General features: G+C 43.3%; 1 protein-coding gene across 4 annotated transcripts in view; it reads left to right on the top strand.

Annotated features, from left to right (window-relative positions):
• Positions 1-22,780, top strand: part of LOC116647850 (BEN domain-containing protein 5) — a 1,423,949-nt gene that overhangs the window by 1,088,465 nt on the left and 312,704 nt on the right. For all 4 annotated transcript variants that reach the window (XM_032429423.1, XM_032429457.1, XM_032429442.1 and 1 more), the window contains exon 6: positions 22,291-22,330. In XM_032429423.1, coding sequence (XP_032285314.1) covers positions 22,291-22,330 — 40 coding nt within the window. The remainder of the gene's footprint in view (positions 1-22,290; positions 22,331-22,780) is intronic.

Here is a 22,780-nt window from a genome sequence, read left to right on the forward strand (position 1 = left end):
AAACAAAGGCTTGACCAACTACAAATAATGTCTTCCTCTTTGTTTATTGGTGATCAGACCTTTTTAATTCCACCAGTCATCCAATGAATGTTGGACAAGAACATCTAGTAACTTAAAGTAACTACAAAAAAGAACAATTGAAAAACCCCTGACCTCTTAGATCACCATCTGTTTACCAGCTCTGTAGTCTCCTCTGATTCTGCTCATTCATTAATTTATTCAAGTGTATTTATTGGGCATTGTGTTAGTCTGGACTGCTATAACAAAAATACTATAGACTGGCTAGCTTATCAACAACAGAAATTTATCTCTCATAGTTCTGGAAGCTGGAAGTCCAAGATCAAGGCACTGGCAGATTCAGTGTCTGGTGAGAGCCCACTTCCTGGTTCATAAATGGCCATCTTGTTATCACCTCACATGGCAAAGGGGTGACAGATCTCTCTGTGGTCTCTTTTATAAGGAGATTAATCCCATTAGTGAGGACAGAGCCCAAATCACCTCCCAAAGGCCCCACATCCAAATACCAACATATGGGGGATTAATTTTCAATATATGAATTTGAGAGGACACAAACATTCAGTCTACAGCAAACATCTACCCTGTGCCATGCACTATGATTAAATGCTGGGGCTATAATGACTAATGAGACACAGTTTTTGCCTTTAAGTTGCTCACAGTTGAATGAGAAAATAGACAATTACAGAACGGTAGCTAAGGTGCTATGGTAGAGGAAGAACAAATGCAGAAAAATGGCATCTAAACCATTGGAGGGAGGCAGGGCAGGTCAGATAAGGCTTAACCTGTAAACTGAGATCTGAAAGAGGAGTGGGAAGTAACTAACCAAAGAAAGATTGTGACAGAAAGGATGTGGCAGGCACAGAAAACAACATATAAGAGGAGATGGAGGCAAGAGGAAAATGTGGTGTAGGGGGACTAAAGATGATCAACCTGGCCGGATTCTGGACTATGAGGGGATTGGTGGCAAGTATGGAGGCCACAGAGGCTGGCAGGGGCAGAGTGATCATGTTAGATAGTTTAGACATTATTTTGTCAATGGGAAATTTGAAAGAGAAGAGCAGCATGTCAGATTTGCATTTTTGAAATTTGACTCTGGTTGCAAAGTAGAGAATGGGTTGAAGGAAGTGAAACTAAAAGCAGGGTGGAAGACCAACGCACAACTGTGATCATGGATAGATTGCTTTGCATTTCGGAACCTGTTTCTTCATCTATAAAATAGAATTATGAAACATACTTCATAATATTGCAGGGCTTAAATGAGCCAATATAAACAAAATACTGGGTCAGGTAAGTGCTTATCTATGCCCCCTGCCCACCTGGCCCAAGGCTTAACACAGATCTCTGTATACAATAGGTGCTAAGCAAGGTGCATCTATTGCTTATTGAGTGACTTCTGTCCCCTGGAAGCATCAAAATGAAGAGGCCGATGATATTTATAGACAGAGGGTAGACTACTGCTCAGGGTTCTGAACACCTAAATACTAACTTAAAATAAATCTTTCCCTCAAGTTCTTGGAAGGAAACATCTGCAAAGAATAAAAACAGCCCTCCCCCCTCTCCCCACAAAAAGAAAATTCCACAACATAAAAAACAAAACACAATCAAAAAACATACTTGAAACTGATAAACCCCAGTATGGAACCTCAGCCTAAGTTCTGGGAGAACTCCATTTGGCAATATGAGGCAAATCAACATGGCTTCCCTTCCTTAAGACCTCACAGGAGATCCTGCTTGGCTTTCTCTGAGAGTGAGGAGAATACCTCTTCCCAAGAAGAAAGGCCCTTGGACTATTCTCTCCTCTATAGAATATTGGAAGTGAGAAATCTAGAGGTATCATGGGAAAAACTCCCACTTCTTATACAATGGCCCAGTCAGTCTCCTTGATCTGCTGCAGAGCTCCTCATGCTCAAAGAGAAATACCATCATTGATCCTTAGAACTGGATTAAAGGGTAGGGGAGGGACTCAGAGCATCCTTAAATCTTGTGAGCCTATACTAACACTATCTAGATGTATATTTCAAAGTTTTACTGGGCTCCATCTTTGCCTGGAAACTTTAAAAAGAGCCTTGTGGGGCACCTGGGTGGCTCAGTCGTTAAGCGTCTGCCTTCGGCTCAGGTCACGATCCCAGGGTCCTGGAATCGAGCCCCGCATCGGGCTCCCTGCTCAGCGGGAAGCTTGCTTCTCCCTCTCCCACTCCCCCTGCTTGTGTTCCCTCTCTTGCTGTGTCTCTCTCTGTCAAATAAATAGATAAAATCTTTAAAAAATAAAAAAATAAAAAGAGCCTTGTTGTTTTAGGGAAAGCAGTTTATTTGGTACCAAATCAAGTCCAGAAGGGTATTTCCAGTGCTACCAAAGTTAATGAACCAAGAACAAGAGAGGTGGTTATCCCCTGAGAATTTAAAAGGCAAACAGAGGGGCACCTGGGTGGCTTAGTCAGTTAAGTGTCTGCCTTCAGCTCAGGTCATGATCTCGGGGTCCTGGGATTGAGCCCCACATCAGGCTCCCTGCTCAGCCCCCAGACTGCCTCTCCCTCTCCCTCTTCCTCTTTCTCTGCCCCTCCCCCTCCCCCTGCTTATGCGTGCACTTGCTCGCTCTCTCTCTCTCTCATAAATAAATAAAATCTTTAAAAAAAATAAAATAAAATTCAAACAGAGCTAAACCTTAATGCTGGACAGATAAATGTGAAAAGTCAACTTTCACTGTAGGAAATACAATGAATGAACAAGATAATGAAAAAGAATTCAAACCCACTGAATCATCTTTAAAAAAAAACAATTAAAATAACAGTCAGATCCCATATGATTATTACATTAACCAAAAATGTTTTCAAAGTTATAATCCCCCATGCTGGCAAAGCTATAGTAAAATCTTTATCTCACACGCTATTCATGGGAGTGTAAATTGGAATGATTCTACTGGAAAGCAATTTGGCAATATGTATCAGGAGTAATAAAAAGGTACATCTTTCTGACCCAGTAATTCCACTCTTGAGTATTCATCCCAGAGAGATAATCTAATCCAAATGAAGGAAAAAATTATATGCAGGAAGATTTTTATCATAATGTCATTTACAATAACAAAATAATAATAGCCTAAATGTCCTATATTTAGGTAAACTATGCACTTTCACTAAATAGAACATTATGAAATTATTAAAATGTTTAGAATGACTGTGTAATACTGTTGGAAAACTTCTTATGATCTCATGTAACCTAAAAATAGCAGAATACAGAAAGTAGAGACTTCTGCAAGATGGTGGCATAGGAAGGTCCTGAACTCACCTCCTCCCATGGACACACCAAATCTACAGCTACCTAAGGTCCATTTCCCTCTGAAAAAGATCTGAGAAATAGATGAACTGCTTCTTCCCAAAAAAAAGGATAAAAAGATCACATCTGGACAGGTAGGAAAGGCAGAGATACAGACTGCCCAATAACCCCACCCCTGTGCGGAAATAGGGAAGGATCTCAGGAGTCCGGTGTTTCTCCCTGAGGAACAAGGGATTGGTGCCCTATATCAGGCATCCTAACCCCTGGGATCTGCACCAGAGAGACTAGCCCCCAAAACAGTTGGCTTAGAAAACCAACATCCAGGGGACCCAAAGTGCTATAGGAAACTGAGATTCCCCTTCCAAAGGCCTTAAGTGCAATCTCCCTCACACCAAGACCCAGCCAAAAAACAACAGTTTGAAAAGCACCTAGACTATGTGAAGGAGATGCATTTGCTAATCTAAAAGCATCTGCTGAAGGAGCAGGGGATAGTTGAAACTCCCTGGAGATGGAGGTGCTAGCAGATACATTTTGCACTCACTCTACCTATCCTGCTAGCACAGATGGGTGAGCTTGGATGCAGCACCCTCCTGCTGTCTTGCTAAGGCAGGCAGGGGCAAGCCGTCATGGCACTGTCCTACTGCCTTGCTGAAGCTGGAGAGAGTGCAGGTGGTTGCAGCACTGCCCTGGTCCCTGGCTGGGGCAGGCCGGTGCAAATGGTCCTGGCATTCTCCTGCTCCCTAGCAAAAGTCAGGGAACATGGGTGATTGTGACACTCACCTGCTCCCTGGCTAGGGCTGGCAAGCACAAGTGGTTACAGCATTTTCCTGTTTCCAGCCTAAAGCCAGCAAGAGTGCAGATAAGGCACTATCCCAGTGCTTTCCTGAAGCCCATAGGCACACACAGTCAAGACCTGTTCCCACTGCCTTTCTGAAGCCAGCAAGTATGCCCTGCCCCCAGTGCTCTCTAGCCGCCTATCTAAAGCCAGTGGTGTACACAGTCCACACAGGGGATGTCCCTCGATCGCCTGGCCCTGGTGGCCAAGGGGACTGGCATTTCTGAGCTCCATGAGAATGTAACCATCAAAAAGATAGTTCTTGGCAGGCTACCACTCCCAGAGCACTGCACAGAGAGGCACACTAAAATGCAACAACCAGTCTTCCTGTGAAAAAGGCCTATTTACTTGACCTGGAGCTTCAGCCCAAGGGATAGGCTTCAGGTTTCCCAAACATCTAGAGGCTAGGAAGGCACTCCCGGGGAATGTAAGCAGGGAGATACCATCCTTGTGCACCAGATTGGCCTTGCTTCAACTTGAGGAGACCTTTCAGAAAGTAGATTATACACTCATCTGGAGCCCCAGTTTTTGCAACTGTGGCCCAGGGAATACCTCCTGATATTCTGGTCTGCAGGTCAGCAGAGATTATGATTGTGGGCCCCCAGGGCTGTATATACAATTGATCTTTGAACAACATGGGTTTGGACCGTGGGGGTCCACCTATAACTGGATTTTTCTATATAAATGCAGTGCAATACTATAAATGTATTTTCTCTTTTGTATGATTTCTTTTTTTTAAGATTTTATTTATTTACTTGACACAGAGAGAACATGAGAGAGCACAAGCAGGGGGAGCAGCAGAGGGAGAGGGAGAAGCAGGCACCCTGCTTGACAGGGAGCCGGATGTGGGACTCCATCCCAGGGTCCCGGGATCATCTGAGCTGAAGGCAGATGCCCAACCAACTGAGCCACCCAGGGGCCCCTGTTTTGTATGATTTCTTAATAACATCTTCTTTTCTCTAGCTCACTTTATTGTGAGAATACAGTGTATAATACATATAACATACAAAATATGTGTTAACCATCTGTTTATGTTATCAGTAAGGCCTCTGGTCAAGGGTAGGCTATTAGTACTTAAGTTTTTGGATAATCAAAAGTTATACATGGATTTTCAACTGCATGGGGAGGTTGGTTCCCCTAACACTCATGTTGAAAGCTGATGTAGCTACATTCGTATCAGACAAAAGAGACTTTAAAGCAAAGATTGTAAAAAAAGACAAAGAGGGGCACTGCATAATGATAAAGGGATCATTCTGGCAAGAAGATAAAGCATTTATAAACATATATGCATTCAACATAGGAGTACCAAAAAATATAAAGCAAATATTAACAGACCTGAAGGGAGAAATTGACAGCAGTACAACAATAGCAGGAGATTTTAACACCCCACTTACATCAGTAGATAGATTGTCCAGACAAAAAATCAATAAGGAAACATCAGCCTTGAACGACACAGTACACCAAATGGACTTACTAGATACATACAGAATACTCCATCTAAAATCAGCAGAATACACATTCTTCTCAAGTGGACATGAAACATTCTTTAGGATAGATCACATGTTAGTTCAAGAAGACTGAAATTATATTAAGCTTCTTTTTAAACATAGCAATATGAAACTAGAAATAATTACAAGAAGAAAACTGGAAAAACTACACTGAGATTAAATAACAGTTTACTGAACATCTACTGAGAGAAATCAAAAGTACCTAGAGACAAATGAAAACAGAAATACAACATAACAAAATCTGTGGGATGCAGCAAAAGTGGGTCTAGGAGGGAAATTCACAGCAATACAGGCCTACATCAAGAAACAAGAGAGATCTCAAACAATTTAAATTTACACCTAAGGGACGAGAAAAGCAAGAACAAACAACACCCAAAGTTAGTAGAAAGAAGGAAATAATAAAGATCAGAATGAAAATAAATGAAATAGAGACTAAAAAGACAATAGAAAAGATCAATGAAATTAAGAGCTGGTTCTTTGAAAAGGTAAACAAATTGACAAACCATTAGCCAGACTCACCAAGAAAAAAAGGAGGGCTCAAATAAATAAAATCAGAAAATTAAAGAGGAGAAGTTACAACTGATACCACAGAAATATAAAGGATGATAAGAGGCTACTATGAACAGTCAAATACCAACAAATTGGACAACCTAGAAGAAATGAGTAAATTCCTAGAAACTTACGATCTCCTAAGACTTTTATTTGTTGAGAGGTTGTAGACTACTGATTAAATTTCATTACTAGCAATAAGTCTGTTCAGATGTTCTATTTCTTTCTGAAATACAGTGGAATACTACTCAGCCAGAATAAAGAATGACGTCTTGCCATTTGCAAGAACATGGATGGACTTTAGGGTATTATGCAAGTGAAGTAAGTGAGACAGAGAAGGACAAATAACACGTGGTTTAATTTGTATGTGGAATGTAAGAAACAAGATAGAACAAAACCCAGACTCATAAACACAGAGAACAGTTGGGTGATTGCCAGAGAGGAGGGGTTGGGAGGGATGATGTACAAAATGGGTGAAAAGGATAAAGAGCTACAAAATTCCAGTTATAAAATAAATAAGTCATGGGGGTGTAATGTATAGCATGGGGAATATAGTCAATAATATTGTATTAACTTTTTATAGTGACAAATGATAACTAGACTTACTGTGGTGATCATTTCACAATGTACACAAATGTCAAATCTCTATTGTATACCTGAAACTAACATAATATAGTATGTCAATTATACCTCGGTAAAAAAAAAAAGAATACAGAAAGTAGCAAAGTCATATTTATGCCATGACTATGTGCTTGATTTCTGTATGTAATTATTACCCTTACAGTACAAGCACAGCTACTTAGAAAGGACAGGAAACAGCATGGAAAATATGGAAATGGTTTTTGAGACATTATGATTTTCGTGTGTGTTTTCCTCTTTATTTTGACATCACTAATATTATTAATCATACTATATACAATGGAAAAAGTATTTTTAAGGACATGGGCTTTATAGTCAGAAGCTCAGCTTAAATCTTAGCTCTGTCATGTGCTAGTGTGACTCGGCAATTTACTTAACCTTTTTGAGTGTCAGTTTCCTAATCTCTAAAATGAGGGTTAAAGACCAGCATTATGAGAGTGCTGGGAGGAAAAAAGAATAAACCTTTAACAATGCACCTATTACATGGATGTTCAATTATGGTTTTTAACATTTTAAGTTTTTTCTAGAAAGGATTTATTAGTTTAGAAAGATATACACACACATATACGTACACACATAAAAAAGTTAAAATAAATTAAAAATAGGTTAGGAAAATTTAACAAGGGAAAATAAGGGCAGTTTAATAAATGTTAATTCCCCTCACTTTTCCAATTCCTATCTCTTTAAAGTGCAATGGGATTTAAGAATATTCTGTCTCCATTGTTCAGAAACCAGAGATGAGCGATGCTTGTTTTTCAAAAGCAAAAGAAAAGAAAAAATGAAAAAGAGACATCTCCCCCACCCGACTGTACTCCTAAACACAACACAACACAACACACACGCACATGCACACACACACAGACTTGCACACCCTCTCATCAGACTTCAAGATGTGTCCGTGGAGTTCCAAGAAAATAACATTTTGTCTTTTTTTGTGGTGAACACATTTGCTTTCCCCACGTAACAAAAGGTATCATTTGCTTTTAATTATGGGTTGTTATTATGCATTACTTTTATTTGGCAAAGATGTTTGTTTCAGGAAAATTAATTTAGACAGTTCCATTTTTCAAATAACAATACCTTCTGTCCCGGGCTTACAAAGAACAATTAGATCTGGATTCTTTCCCCACAATCAAGCTGGCAATTTCTTATGGAAAGTCGTGGTCAATCAGCATGGAATGGAGCTTCCACGAGAGTCAGTCAAATGCAGAAAATAGACTTTTATGGCCTGGCACTTTTACTTCCTGCAGTATATATGACTCTGACATCGTGCAGAAGCATTACTCTGGCTGGGCAGGAACACAGATTAATGTTGCCTCACTTTCAGTGCCAGAGTTTTATTCTGAATGTCATGGTATTTTTCACAGGAACTCCACAGTTTCATGCAATTCAACAAACATGACTGAAGGCCCGCTCCGTGCCAAGTACAGTGGTAGGAGCTGGAGATACCGATCTGAATCATGCAGCAGCCTTGCCCACAAGAGCTCACAGCCGGGTGACTCACAGATAATTGCAACCCACAGTGATAACGTCTGTGGCCAAGGGTAGTGCGAGGTGCTGAGGGGACTTGAAGAGGCACCTAACCCAGCCTGGGAGAGGAGAAGGTGATGATACAAGAGAAAAGCCATAAATAGAGAAAGAGGGAAGGAAAGGCTTTCCACGCAAGGATTCTTGGAATTAAAAATAAAAGTCTTATCAGACTATGTTCCATTTATCCAGAGGTTATGTGTCCAGCACTAGGCTAACTGCTTTACTAGTAGATGGGTTGCTAAACCCATTTCAAAGTATTTTACTCACCTGCCCGTGGTCATTTAGCCAATATGTGGTAGAGACAGATTCAGGCAAATTGTTGGCTCATACAGCAAGTAAGCGGCAAAGCTAGATCCAGAACACCTAGCTTCTGGCTTCCAGGTGTTTCTGATCAATTAGCTGATTCAGTCCCTACTATGCACGGTTCTGTGTGGAGCTATGGTGAACTCCTTGGCATTCTTGCTAAATCTGAAGGAGGGGCGCCTGGGTGGCTCGGTTGTTGGGCGTCTGCCTTCGGCTCAGGTCATGATCCCAGGGTCCTGGGATCGAGTCCCACATCGGGCTCCCTGCTCGGCGGGAGGCCTGCTTCTCCCTCTCCCACTCCCCCTGCTTGTGTTCCTGCTCTCCCTATCTCTCTCTCTGTCAAATAAATAAAATCTTAAAAAAAAAAAAAAAATCTGAAGGAGAATGGGAACAAAAGGACTTTGTTGAACTTTCTTGAGTGCGGTAAGATCTTTTTAGAAGTCAGATCCTCCAAGGTGGCCCGGGTGGCTCAGTCGTTAAGTGTCTGCCTTCCGCTCGGGTCGTGATCCCAGGGTCCTGGGATCAAGCCCCCTGCATCGGGCTCCCTGCTCCGCAGGAAGCCTGCTTCTCCCTCTCGCCCTCCCCCTGCTTGTATTCCCTCTCTCGCTGTCTCTCTCTCTGTGTCAAATAAATAAATAAAATCTTAAAAAAAAAAAGGAAGTCAGATCCTCCAAACTCTTCTGTGTAAGTAGGGGAGAGTGACCTTGATACTCTCAAAAACCTGGAACTTTAATATTTTATTGAGTCCGGTGTTTTTTTAAAAAAAAAAAAAGATGTGGATTTTATATTACATCCCATAATGTAGTAATGTTTGTTGTAATTTAAAAATTCTGAATGAAATCATATTTTGGTTTAAAGACTCTTCTTATCCCCATTTTAGAGACATGGAAATGAGAGACAGGTTTTGTAATCTGTTTAAGAGCTATCCACTCATGAGTGGTGTATGAGTGTACAAGCTAAGATTTGTGTCCATCGTCTGTCCTTTGCTGTTACCCCTGACGCAGACCTGTGGCTTCTTATTCTGGCCCCAGGACTCTCACAACCACCACATTTCACCTATGTCTGTGCTCCATAGGCCTTATTCAAGAAGTATCCATAGGAGTCCAAATACAGCTCTGCTGGTACGTCACTGCATGACCTGGCCAAATCCTATCATCCACCAGGCCTCAAAACACCCTTCTAAGGACAGTAAGGAAAGATTTCCTTCACACCTCGGGTCAGGAAAGGTAGATTCTGTAATTCAACTGTTTTATTTGGGGTTTTATTTGTTTGTTTTGCTTTTCCCTTAGGACACTGGGTATTTTGTAGCTGAGTTTTCCACTATGTCAAGGTTGTTCAAAAGCTGAGAGCCAAATTCATACCCCACCCCTAGCAAGTGAACAGAGTATCTTAGGATATGAGTTGTGAGTTATGACCTCATACCTAGCACCAGCTAATTTCTCCTGTCTTTGTTTTTCTTTTTCCCCATGTCTTTAGTTACACGGTTTTTATTTTGTGGCATTCTTTCATTGTAAGCTTCTTCAAATTCTCTTTTGGAATGAGTTATATATTAAATGACCAAATATGAAAATAAACAGTTGATGTTTCCAGGAGATACCAATAGTCTTAAGTACTAAATGTCAAGCACAAACAGACTCATTAGCTCCCAGAGACAGAGGATAGCCAGGGCCTTGTGCCCAGTCCAGACTCCTGTCCTATTTTTTTCTTAAAAGTTGGCCCCACTTTCCCAGTGAAGAGTAAAATAGCCTTTATACTTTAAGGGCCATTTCAATTACCGCCTCTTGAAGGAGGTCCTCTTGATAACTCCTCAGTTAAAACCATTTCAAGCAAGTAAACAACATGACATTGGAACTCAGAACAAATTCATAGCAAAACCCTCCCCTGCCTCCACTCCCCTACCCCGCTCCCTTGCTTTCCTTAATTTTTTTCTAGGCATCTGTGCTTTTCTAGGCACTGGGCTGTAGACATAGATCTCTTCTTTTCACTCCGCTGAAGGAGACATGCAAGCAAACAAGACGGAACAATGTGGCAGGTGACCTCAGGCTGCTCCCTTGCCCTCCGTGGACTCGGTCTACTTTGCTTTGACATAAAGTAGTTGGGCTAGGTGATTTCCAAAGCTCCTTGCTCTGACACCCCAGAGGCTGTGAACGGGATAGCTTCACTCATGCTGCATCTCAGTGACCTTAAGGATGAAGAGTAAGCACAGTTTTAAAGTATAAATTGAGGGCCTCAAAGGCATATCTTTTAAACTCTGAAGTTTGATCCTGTAAAAGAAAGTTGTGAGTTGCTCAAAACCTATGAAGAAAGAGAATTTCTAATCACGTAACTTGCTCTGGTAATGATATAAAATGGTACATCTACAACAGACTTCTCGAGGCCCTATCAGAAGGCAGAACAGGGAGAATAGAGAGATATGAAAAATACGCAGCTCCTGACCTTGGAGGAGAAGACAGGGGGTAAGAGATGGAGAGAGGAGAGAAGGAGGTGGGGAGAAAAAACAAGCTAGTATGTAAACACCTAATTATAATGTGAGACACTATTAAATCAATACTGGGTGCTCTGAGGTCCATGGGTGCCCTGGGCGGTAGGTGGGGGCGAGGGGGGCATCTGTCAGCTATGTATACATCCTCTCCAGCCTTGAGCTGCGCCATCACTTTAGAGGCCATGTCTGTTCCTGTGGGTGCCCACAGGACCTCATAGAGCCTGGAGGGAGCAGAGGGTAGGGAAGAAACGATCTGTCCTGGCAGGGAACCTTCTGGGTCATGACTGGAACAGCCTTCCTCTTGCTGTTTCTTGGTGCACAGGTCTTTCCTCCAGCGCTCTGCTGGTGAAGTCCTTTAGCACAAGTCCCCCTCTAACTGTTTGGGGTTTCAGGATGAGACATGTGTCATTTCTCTCCAGCAGGAGTGAGGGTTTCAGCTGTTTATCCCACCCTCTTAAAAACCTGATCTACCCTTCCATATGCGATCTTTGAACACATATTTAAGACACAGTCCGCTCTGCCAGGAATGCTAAACCCCGCCCTTCCTGTCATGGAGTCTAGAGTGTAATCAGAATGACTAATCAAATATAAACACAGCTAAATGGGGGCGCCTGGCTGGCTCAGTCGGTGGAGCGTGCGACTCTGGATCTCAGGGTTGTGTGTTCGAGCCCCACACTGGGTGTAGAGATTACTTAAAAAATAAAAAATCTTTGCAAAAAACATACAGGTAAATGTAGAATTTCAAACTGTGAACACAACGAAGGGAAAGTACAGAAGTTCCCGCACACGGTCCGTGGTAGCTTCTACCACTAGCCCTGTGTGCAGAGGCTGTTCCAGTTGTACAGCATCACCCACCACAGCCCCTACTGCTCCTTCGCCTACAAACCCGGGAAATCAGCCAAGGTATTTTCCTCATTTCTCACAACTAACTGCTCTCACGGCTAACCCGAGCACAGGCTTCAGAGGTCAACAGTATCAGTTTGAACCTAGACTCTTCCCCTTAGTAGCTGGGAGCTTGGGCAAGTACTCTAACGTCTTGGCCCTCATCTTCTTCATCTGTAAAAAGGGGTAACAGTGGCTGCCTCAGAAGGTGCCAAGCCCTGGCACATAGTGAGTGCTCAGCAAATGGCCGCCGCCGCCGCTGCTGCCACTGCTCTTAATCCTGCTTCCAAAATGGCTTTGCAGTTTCCTGTGCTCCTCTCCATTTCCGCTCGCCCTGCCTTGTGCAGGCTGCCAGAGGCTGAACTAAAATGCTCCTTTAAGCTGCCCTGGGGATGAAAGCCACTTGCATGCCTGACTTTTCCAATAGCAGGAAGCTCTGAGAGCAGAAACCACTCAGCGAAATACATGGAAGCAATCTCCCATGTGCAGCCCCAGCTTTTGTCTGCCACCCCACTCTACTTCCAGCTGAATTTAACCCCGAGTTGGGGGATTCGGTTTCCACCTTGAGTGAGGCTCACCCTCTCCCTGAGTAAAATGCTAATGCATTTTTTATTATCCTGATGGGAGTAGGTACCCGAAGGGAAGCTGAGCCTCAGCCACTGCTCGGGTTCCCCTAGAAGGTGATGGGGTTGGGGGTTGCCCAGGGGTGGTATCTGGACATCAGCCGGTGGGCCAGGTGAGGCTTGAGGATACTTTGAACCCTGGTCATAGTACCTTTCCTCCTAATTTTCTTTAGAGCACTTACTATAATTGAGATTAATTCATATTGTATCATTATTTGCTTAATATGTCTGTCTTTTCCATTTCGCTATTAGCTATCTCTGAACACAGAGACTGTCTCTCTCTTGCCCTATCCTCAGGAACATGCCTGGCACAGAGTAGATGCTCCATTGATGTTTATTGAATTAACTAACAAATAAATAAGTGATGGGTCGAAGAGTGAGTGCACAGTGCTATCTGGGAAAGCCATGTCACCCAGCCGTTGTTTAGTATGAGAAATGGAAAGAGGGCCATGTCGAGGGCAGGAGGTGGGGCTGGTGAGCCAGGGAAGGCGGTGGTGAGCAGTATGGTCAGGTAAATAGAAGGCAGGGATCGCACTTCAGTGGGGTGTGGGCATGAGCTCAGGGCCTTGAGATGGTGGTTTACAAACTTTCATAATCCCTGCTCCTTTTCCTCAGAGGGGATTGGCTCTCCCCACTCCTTCCCCTGCCAGGTGAGAGTCAGTCTTCTATATATGACACTGACCCACATGATTAGGCCCACTTTTATTATCTGGAGTTTGGTTCTGAACATAATAGGTAACTTTTTGTTTGTTTTCCAAATATAAGTTTATATTAAAATATAAAAACTGCTTTTTCAAATAGCGCATAAAACCCACGGAGATTTTTCAAACCCTTCTTGAATGCCATGCTAAGAAATCTACTCTTTATCAGAAATACAATGTGGATCATTAAATTATTCTAAGAAAGGCAAAATTTAATTTTAGAATGATCAAGCCTGCAGCTAGTGAGAACGCTAGACTGGAATAAGAGAGATCAGAAGCAGTGAGTTTAGAGAGGGCCAATGGCATGTGAAATACTTTTCTGGGAGCAGGCTCTGCCTGGGGTAGGGCAGGGAGGGGGCAGGAGAGCCCTAGATGCTTTGAAAATGACTATGGCTATGGAGGAGAGCAACTGACCAGGGAAGTGAGGTTGCAGGAAAAGAGGGCCTGAGCCCTGAATCCAAATGTGTGCCTGTGGCCCTGTGACCCCCTGTTTCTGGAGGGTGTTGATCCTCAGGTCTTCCCCAGGATGGCCAGCTTCTGGAGTGATAGGAGAATGCACAGGGATACTGATGCTCTTGTTTAAATCATCTCCAGTCTATGCCATGAAAGACTGACTTTTCCCCAAATAGCTATTCTGCATGAAACACAGAAAGCAAAACAGAACACATAATCAGCGACTATTCTCTTCTACCACGCAGAACCCCACACATCAAACCAGCCCCTGAGCTCCCAGAACACCACGTCCCTTTCTCATTCTGAGAAGTAATTGCAATGCAGTTCGTGACCAAAATGAAAAGTCCATTTTTAACCATAGCCTCATAATTACCCATCCAGATGAAGAAAGCCAAAGTCTCTGTGGTCCAATCCCTAGGTCCCCAAGGCAGAAACAGAGGATTCTGAGAAAAATTGTGGGACCAACGTGTGTGTCTACTGGGAGAGAGGGGAACAAAACTAAAGACCTCTTCTGATGCCCAATTCAGTAGGACCCTGTCTAGTTGTCATTCTGGTAGTGAGCAGCAGATCTTTATGGAACATCATCTATTGGTCAGACACTGGGCTAGCGCCTGAGGGAAGAGAAGTAATGATGCCACAGCCCCTGCCCGCGGGGGAACAGGGAGATCACACAGCCAGTGGAGAGGACAGAGGAGTAAATAGGCCAGGGAAATGCAGCGTGATGGTGCTCTGATGGGGAAGGTCAGGGGCATAGCAGTTCATGAATACCATACAGGCACAATTGGACACATTTCCATCTGTGGAGGCCTGGAATTCCTTCACCTGAGAAGGAACATTCTCCCCTAGATCTCCCCAAGATCCAGTCGGCCTTGGCAGGTCTAGACAGACTTTACAGAAGAGGAGGCATGCTCGTCAAGAGCTGGGTAACAAGTAGGAATTGACCGGGCAAAGCAGGTTGGGTGCAGGATCATTGTTCCAAGAAAAGGGGAGGGCACAACAAATTTGGGACACTAGAAGTGGTTCATCATGGCTGGAACTCAGAGCCCGAGAGAACAGGAGCTAGAAGGCAGGAACCGGATCATGGAAGTTGTCCAATAACAGCTCAAAGGTTATACTTTTTCCTGTAGGAACCCTGATGAGTTTTAAGATGTGCATTCTAGAAAGTTCACTCCAGGTGCGGCTGCATTGTGCACTAATGGAAGAGACAAGACTTGAAGTAGGGAAGCCAGTTAAGGGGCTGTTGTAAAAGAGTAGGTGCCATATGGTGAGAAGCCCAAAGTCTCAGCCTGAGGGAGGGCAGAGCTGGAGCCAACACTCCAAAATCCTGGCTTTCAGCCCATGTGCTCCCCACTCTGCCTGGTGTATTCCCACCCCCAGGCCCATGCCCAGAGAGATTCTTTCTCTTTTTCTCGGCTTCTCCTTCCTGGTAGGTGCCTGGAAGTCGGTCTACACTCTTTTTATGGATGAGGTACCTAATTGCCAGCTAGCTTAAACAGCATGCCTAGGATAATGTGGCTCAGCAATGATAGAATCAGGATTCACACCTTTGTCTCATTTTGAGTTTGACTCTTTCTACAAAATGCTTTCTGTAACTGCAGTGAGAGGGGCTCCAGATGTGAAAAAAGAATATCTTCCTGGTTGGATAGTGCCTGGAAGTCTCCCCAGATTCAGAGGACTTTGTCTACATCACAAGGCTGCAGTTGCTGGGCTTTTCAAACTGCCTCCTTGTAACAAAATAACCACATGGTATTCTATTGATTATCTTGCTGATTAATGGCACCTTCCCTGAAAAAGGGACTAGAAACAAAACCACAGTTTTAAGAGCAAACATATCAGTTATGACAAGAAATACATGTGCTTTGCACTCTCATACTTCAGAACAAAGACTCGGCCTAGGACAAAAAGTATAATGTTGTACGAGATTAAAAAGTATGTCATTTATTAGATATAAATATGATCTCATTAAATTAAACACAAGCAAGAAAGATGACAAGAAAGTACACCAAAATGCTAACTGTGGTTCTCTTTCAGTGGTGGGATTTCATTAATTTTTACTTTCTCAGTTTTCTGGAAATTTGGAAAATTATAAAATATAAGCATGTGTGTTTTCATAATTACAAAATTTTTAAAGATGGGTTCTTGAACTTGAGACAACAGTAGTTTTCACTGAGAAAAACTGAACCCATAAAGGATCCGAAATTCCTGGGTAAGGTTTCTTTTTTTTTTTTTTTTTTTTTTTATTTTATTATGTTACGTTAGTCACCATACAATACATCATTAATTTTTGATGTGGTGATCCACGATCCATTGTTTTCCTATAACACCCAGCGCTCCATGCAGTACGTGCCCTCCTTAATACTCATCACCGGGCTAACCCATCCCCCCACCCCTTCCCCTCTGAAACCCGCAGTTGGTTTCCCGGATCCATAGTCTCTCATGGTTCATCTCTCCCTCCGATATACGCCCCTTCATTTTTCCCTTCCTTCTCCTAATGTCCTCCATGCTATTCCTTATGTTCCACAAATAAGTGAAACCATATAATTGACTTTCTCTGCTTGACTTATTTCACTTAGCATAATCTCCTCCAGTCCCATCCATGTTGATGTAAAAGTTGAGTATTCATCCTTTCTGATGGCTGAGTAATATTCCATTCTATATATGGACCACATCTTCTTTATCCATTCATCTGTTGAAGGGCATCTCGGCTCTTTCCACAGTTTGGCTATTGCGGACATTGCTGCTATGAACATTGGGGTGCATATGGCCCTTCTTTTCACTGTATCTGTGTCTTTGGGGTAAATACCCAGTAGTGCAATTGCTGGGTCATAGGGTAGTTCTAATTTTAATTTTTTGAGGAACCTCCACACTGTTTTCCAAAGTGGCTGTACCAACTTGCATTCCCACCAATAGTGTAAGAGGGTTCCCCTTTCTCCACAACTTCTCCAACATTTGTTGTTTCTTTCCCTGTCCATTTTTGCCATTCTAACTGGTGTAAGGTGGTATCTCAGTGTAGTTTTGATTTGAATTTCCCTGATGGCTAATGATGATGAACATTTTTTCATGTGTCTGTTAGCCATTTGTACGTCTTCTTCGGAGAAGTGTCTTTTCATGTCTTCTGCCCGTTTTTTGACTTGATTATTTGTTTTTTTGGGTGTTGAGTTTGAGAAGTTCTTTATAGATCTTGGATACCAGCCCTTTATCTGTAGTGTCATTTGCAAATATCTTCTCTCATTCTGTGGGTTGCCTCTTTGTTTTGTTGACTGTTTCCTTTGCTGTGCAGAAGCTCTTTATCTTGATGAAGTCCCAAAAGTTCATTTTTGCTTTTGTTTCACTAGCTTTTGGAGATGTATCTTGAAAGAAGTTGCTGTGGCCGATGTCAGAGAGGTTACTGCCTGTGTTCTCCTCTAGGATTTTGATGGATTCCTGTCTCACATTGAGGTCTTTCATCCATTTTGAGTTTATCTTTGTGTATGGTGTTAGAGAATGGTCAAGTTTCATTCTTCTGCATGTGGCTGTCCGATTTTCCCAGCACCATTTATTGAAGAGACTGTCTTTTTTCCATTGCATATTTTTTCCTGCTTTGTCAAAGATTATTTGACCATAGAGTTGAGGGTCCATATCTGGGCTCTCTATTCTGTTCCATTGGTCTGGGTAAGGTTTCTAATTCACCTACCTTTCAGTATTTCCACCCTTGGGGCAGTTATCTGGGACCAGAGGTGGAGTGACATTGCATTAACAAGACAGCTTCCAGTGGATGAATGGGGGATCAGGATAACTCCTGGAGCAAGTATGCTGGCCAACAGTTCCCTGAGCATCCACTCTAGATACTCTGGCCATCCCCAGCTGGCACCAAATTCGGAGATTGTTCCTGTTGACCTTGGAACCCCCAACACTCATGGTCTTTATCCAGTCATGACTCAGCATTTACACATGGTAGTTAAGCACATAAGTGGGTTTCTTCTGAATGTCCGTAAGACAACACTTTTATCAAGGAAGGCTGGATTCAAGGCTCATACATACATACACAGACAAGAGTCTACACATCAACTCCTAATAGACCTGGGTCTGGCTTACCCACACTCTTCCAGGAGTTCATGGAATACCATACAGGCACAATTGGACACATTTCCGTCTGTGGAGGCCTGGAATTCCTTCACCTAGAAGGAACATTCTCCCCTAACACCCCTCAAATCACACACACACGCACACACATACACATGCACAGAGGCACACACTACTGCTACCACACATGTGAAGGCCTTGCCTTCCTGAGACAGTAGCTTATGGTCAGCTAGTGGGTCAGCTGGTCAGCTCTCAGCCAGCAAGCCCTGTCGACCTACCAAACCTGCTGCCCAGCTAGCCAACTTCATTTCCTCCAGCTAACATTGCATGTTCTACCATCCAAGCCGTTAGATCCTATATCCTCTCCATATGAAAGACCCTTATCTCTCTCAGTTGGTAACTAATTATACTTTGGTAGTTCTTTATGTCCAACATGCCCCCCTCCATATGTAACAGATTGTACATTACATACACAAATCATGCGCCCTAATTTTAAAAAAATGCCATACAGTTTTCATTGGCAATCCCAAATGATGATACTAGGCAGACTATTTAGTAATGAAAAATTTATCTTTCATTCCATTCCTTTTATTTTTGAAGGACTTTGAGAGAATTATTTGGATATTCCAGTTTCTTAGGTAAAACATGTTGCACAGTGATTCTTGAAGGTACCCTGCAAGAATTTTTCTTTTTCTTTTTTCATTCTGATTTACATGTAGAACAGGCAGATTTTGCAGTCCTATCTTAAGAGCTACAGGTTAAACAATAGCCTACACTTATCTGCTTAGGCCACTAGGTGGTGCACACATATGTCTGTGAACTGTAGGTTAAACGGGCTTGTCACCAGGTTGGATTTAATTCATCACCACAGGAGTGGTACAGACAGTAGGAGCTGCTGGAGTCCAGGAGAGACAGTGATCCTGTGGGTGGGAGCAAAAGAAGGAAGGTCTCCCACAGGAGGTGGATAGCCAGTATTGCTGGCTGTGGAGATGATAGGAACAAAATCATAAAGGCAAGAAAGCCTAAAGACGTGGCAGAGGGAAAGTCCTGTAGAGGGGGCATGGTTGCTTTCCATGCTGATGAATTCCTACCTAACAGGGCCATAGCAGAGGGAATGACAAAACAGTTGAATCATTTGAACCAGATGACCTCAAACATTCCTTCCAGACCTTTGTGCTGGCACTAGAGATAGAGGGATGAAATGACAGTCTTATCCTCGAGTAAGGACCTCATGAGGGAAACAGAAGAAACAGAAAGTTAAAAACAGAGCATGATACAAAAGGCTGGCTTTACAAGATACATTAGAAGAACAAAGTGGGAACTATTCTGTTCAAAGGACAGACGGAGGTTAGGTTTGGAAGTTGTCATGCGGAAAAGATGTCATGGACGTCTCGAGCAGTGAGGGGAGACCTCCAAGAAGACAGAAGATCATGAAAGATTAAGCAGAGAGAATAGCATGAGCAAAGGCATGGGGGGGTGGGTAAAAGGATAATGTGGATTCCAGGAATGCTTCATTGAATTTAGCAAGTGCTTATGGAGGGCTACTGTATGCCATGGACTGAACAATACATCTTCTAGGCCCTGAAGATGCTCTCCAACTAGTGAGGAAGACACACATCCACTGAAAATTGTAATGTGAGAAGAGAGCTGAAAATTTGGCCCCTTCTACGTTCTGACTCTGTCTTTTGAGCCCCCAGTGTTCTGTCTACAGGGATTCTCAGGGAACACTTTACACCAGAAGAGGGAGCCCACAAGCATGGTACCTGGTTGCATTTGATTCCCTATCCCTGAAGGTATTTCATTCACCCTCATTTTACAGGTGTGAAGTTTGAGGCCAGAGACATACAGTTAAGTTATCCAAACTCCACAGAGAAGCCAAGACACAAACCCACATCTGTCTGCCTCCTGTCGGGTTTTCTTCTCTTTTTTCTCTGCGGGAGCCTGGACACAGAGTCACTGTTTAGAGATAGCTCTTAATTAAGAAATAGACTCTTCTCAGATAAATAAACTTCTTTCACCAAGCACAGTCATCACAAAGTCAAGCTTATGGAAAAATAGAAGGACGCATTGTATTCTTCCCTCATGCACGAGAGAAGTGCCGAGCCACACAGGTTGGCCTTGGCAAAGGCAGCTTGAGCCAATTGTGCTACTGGCCTGGTTCTGTGTTTGGGAGGGAAGGCGGTCTGGCTCCAGCATTCCTTCTGGCCCATGTGTGGGTGTGTGTTTCTTTTCAGAGGGAGGATGTGTGTTCACAATGTAGGTCAGTGACATCTTGGAGTTGCATTGTTTGCTTGAAAATGTCAACTGGAATGAGTTATGAGCTGGCAGGAAAACAGTGATGTTGATTGAGAAGTCCATGAGGGGATAGCTTTGAGGTTCATGAGAAGTCATTGAAGTAAGAGGTAGAAAGATTTTAAAGAGTTTTTGACTGAGACAGATCAAAGTTAAATAGAGGAGGAAGGAGACCATGAGGGCAAGGAGATTTGAGCCCAGGTCTTATGAGGAAAGGACATAGGAACTGGGCATGTTTAGCCTGGAGAGAAGACACAGATCTGCAGAGGTCCAAACTCTTGTCATGGGCTGAGGCAACTAGAAACAGTGATGATATCATAGGAAGCTGCTTTTAACCCTGCTCAAAGGAGAGCTAACAAACTGATAAGAATTAGTGAGTTCCCCATCAAGAAAAGGGATGAAACAAGCAGTTCATACAACTGGTGGGGCCATTGCAGAGGGGATTCCTGTCCTGATAGCAGGTCAAACTCATGACCTTTGAGCTCCAAGTATTCATGATTCTTTTTTTTCTTTGAGATTTATTTATTTGAGAGAGAGTGAGAGAGAGCACATGCGAGTGGGGGGAGGGGCAGAGGGAGAGGGAGAGAGAGAATCTCAAGCAGACTCCCTCTGAACATGGAACCCAGCACATGGCTGCATCCCAGGACCCTGAGATCATGACCTGAGCTGAAATCAAGAGTTGGCCCCTTAACCGACTGAGCCACCCAGGTGCCCCCCCCACCAAGTATCCATAATTCTGTGAAAAAAGGAAAAAATAGCTCATATAAACCAAGGGTCACATGGACTATAGTAATAACAACAGCATCAATACTGTATCTTTTTGAGCACCTATTAAGCGTCAGGCACCATCGTAATGGTTTATGTGTATCGTCGTATTTTGGGCTTTCAAGCCAGCATTAGAACTGACTGAATTCTAATCCTGGCCCTGCCATTTAATGAAGATGTTGTCTTGGGCAGATAATTTTCCTCTCTGAACCTCATGTAATACTGACCCTGCAGGATTGCCAAGAATATGAAAAGAAATGAAACATCAAAGCACCTGGTACTGTGCCTGGCCTATAATTGTTGCTCAAAAAATGTTGCTGCCTTCCCATTTCTGCCTAAGCAGAATTTCAGGAAGCTGTTCTCCATTCTTAGAGAGAGGCAAGATAGAGCGGGAAATACAGATAAGGTGAAATGTGGCAGAGGATCCATTAGAAGAAATACCGGATAATCAGAAGCTCCTGCAATATGTAGCCTAGAGCAACGGTTCTCAAAGTGGAGTTTGTTTGAAGCCCTTTTGAGAAAAAAAAAAAAAAAAACAGATTTCCAGGACTATTTATGGAAAATCAAGTGTAGAAAAGAGAAAGAAGTCATCTGGGGCTTAAGGAATCCTGACTTAAGTCTCTAGGAGAGTTGCTCACTGCCCCACCCCCAGCCTCCAATACCAGCTTCTCCATCCTCAGGTTTCCATGACATCCAATTCAGGACAGAGCCTCCCTGTAGATACGCTGTGATGTGTGGCAAGCCTACTGAGCTATTGATCTCCTCAGCCCTTGGGTTAGCCAGGGCCAGTTGCCTCCAAACACAAGCAGCCTCATCCATATGACCCAGTGTGCCAGACAGATATTTGCTATGATCGCTGTGTACCATACAAAGAGATGAAGATTCAGTTAGAGAAGGAATGGTTTGATCATCAGTAACTAAAATTGTCATAGCGTTGCTGAGCAAATTAAAACAATAAACCAGCCCAGGAATATCTTGGTTAGAAAGGAATATAAGGAGGGTGACAGTGATATAAGGACCCAAGGCAGAGAGGATTGCCAGGATATGAGACACTTAACCAGTGTGGCCAGTGTGAACAAAGACTATCTGGTGCAGAAGAATGAGCCTATGGCCTTTCTCTAAGTATAGAATAGATTTGACTGGAAGACCTCTAAGGCCTCTCACTTCTGACCATGGAAGCATGAACGAAAAGGCCATCCACTCCCTTTGTCTCTAGGGTGCGATGCCTCTGTGCAGAATTGTGAGTGAGCACCCTTTTCTCCACCTTATACCCTGCTCTGTGTGTCTGAACATCCCTTCTGCGTGTCCACCCTGAGCTGCTAAGCACAGTTTGGCTCTGGCTCAATTCCATGATCTCACAATGTGTTTTCTTTTGCAGCAACAGCGGCAGCTTGACCTCCTGACAATAACCAGCCCTGGTGAGTAGGTGCGGCCATTCTGCTTTGGCTTTTCCCTTATTTCCCAGAGCAATGCCTGGTGGCCTAAGCAAATGCAATTCCTGCCCTCCTCCTTTGATTCCCTGGATGAACAGCAGAATTCTTGGCGCCATGAATAACCCTTCTCCCTCCATCCTCTGCCCCTTGGGCAGTTTTTTTTCCTCCCTCCCAGGTCTGTGCTGCTTCCTCTTGACTCTGCAGATGGCAGGGTTGATACTCTGATGTTGCTACATATTCCAGGGCCAGGTTCTCCCCAGATCATTCGATAGACCTAAGTGTCAAGGAATTGTCCTGGTCTTATGAGAAATAAGTTTTGAAATCATGGGGAACAGGGAAACTGCCTGGAAAGGGGCATGGAATGGAGGAAGGATGGCTCATGAGGGACTAGTCTGAGAAAGTGACCAGGTTTGGTCTTCTGTGCTCGGGGTCAAA

Source organism: Phoca vitulina, unplaced genomic scaffold (genome assembly GCF_004348235.1).
Source record: "Phoca vitulina isolate PV1807 unplaced genomic scaffold, GSC_HSeal_1.0 scaffold2, whole genome shotgun sequence".
Classification (NCBI taxonomy): domain Eukaryota; kingdom Metazoa; phylum Chordata; class Mammalia; order Carnivora; family Phocidae; genus Phoca; species Phoca vitulina.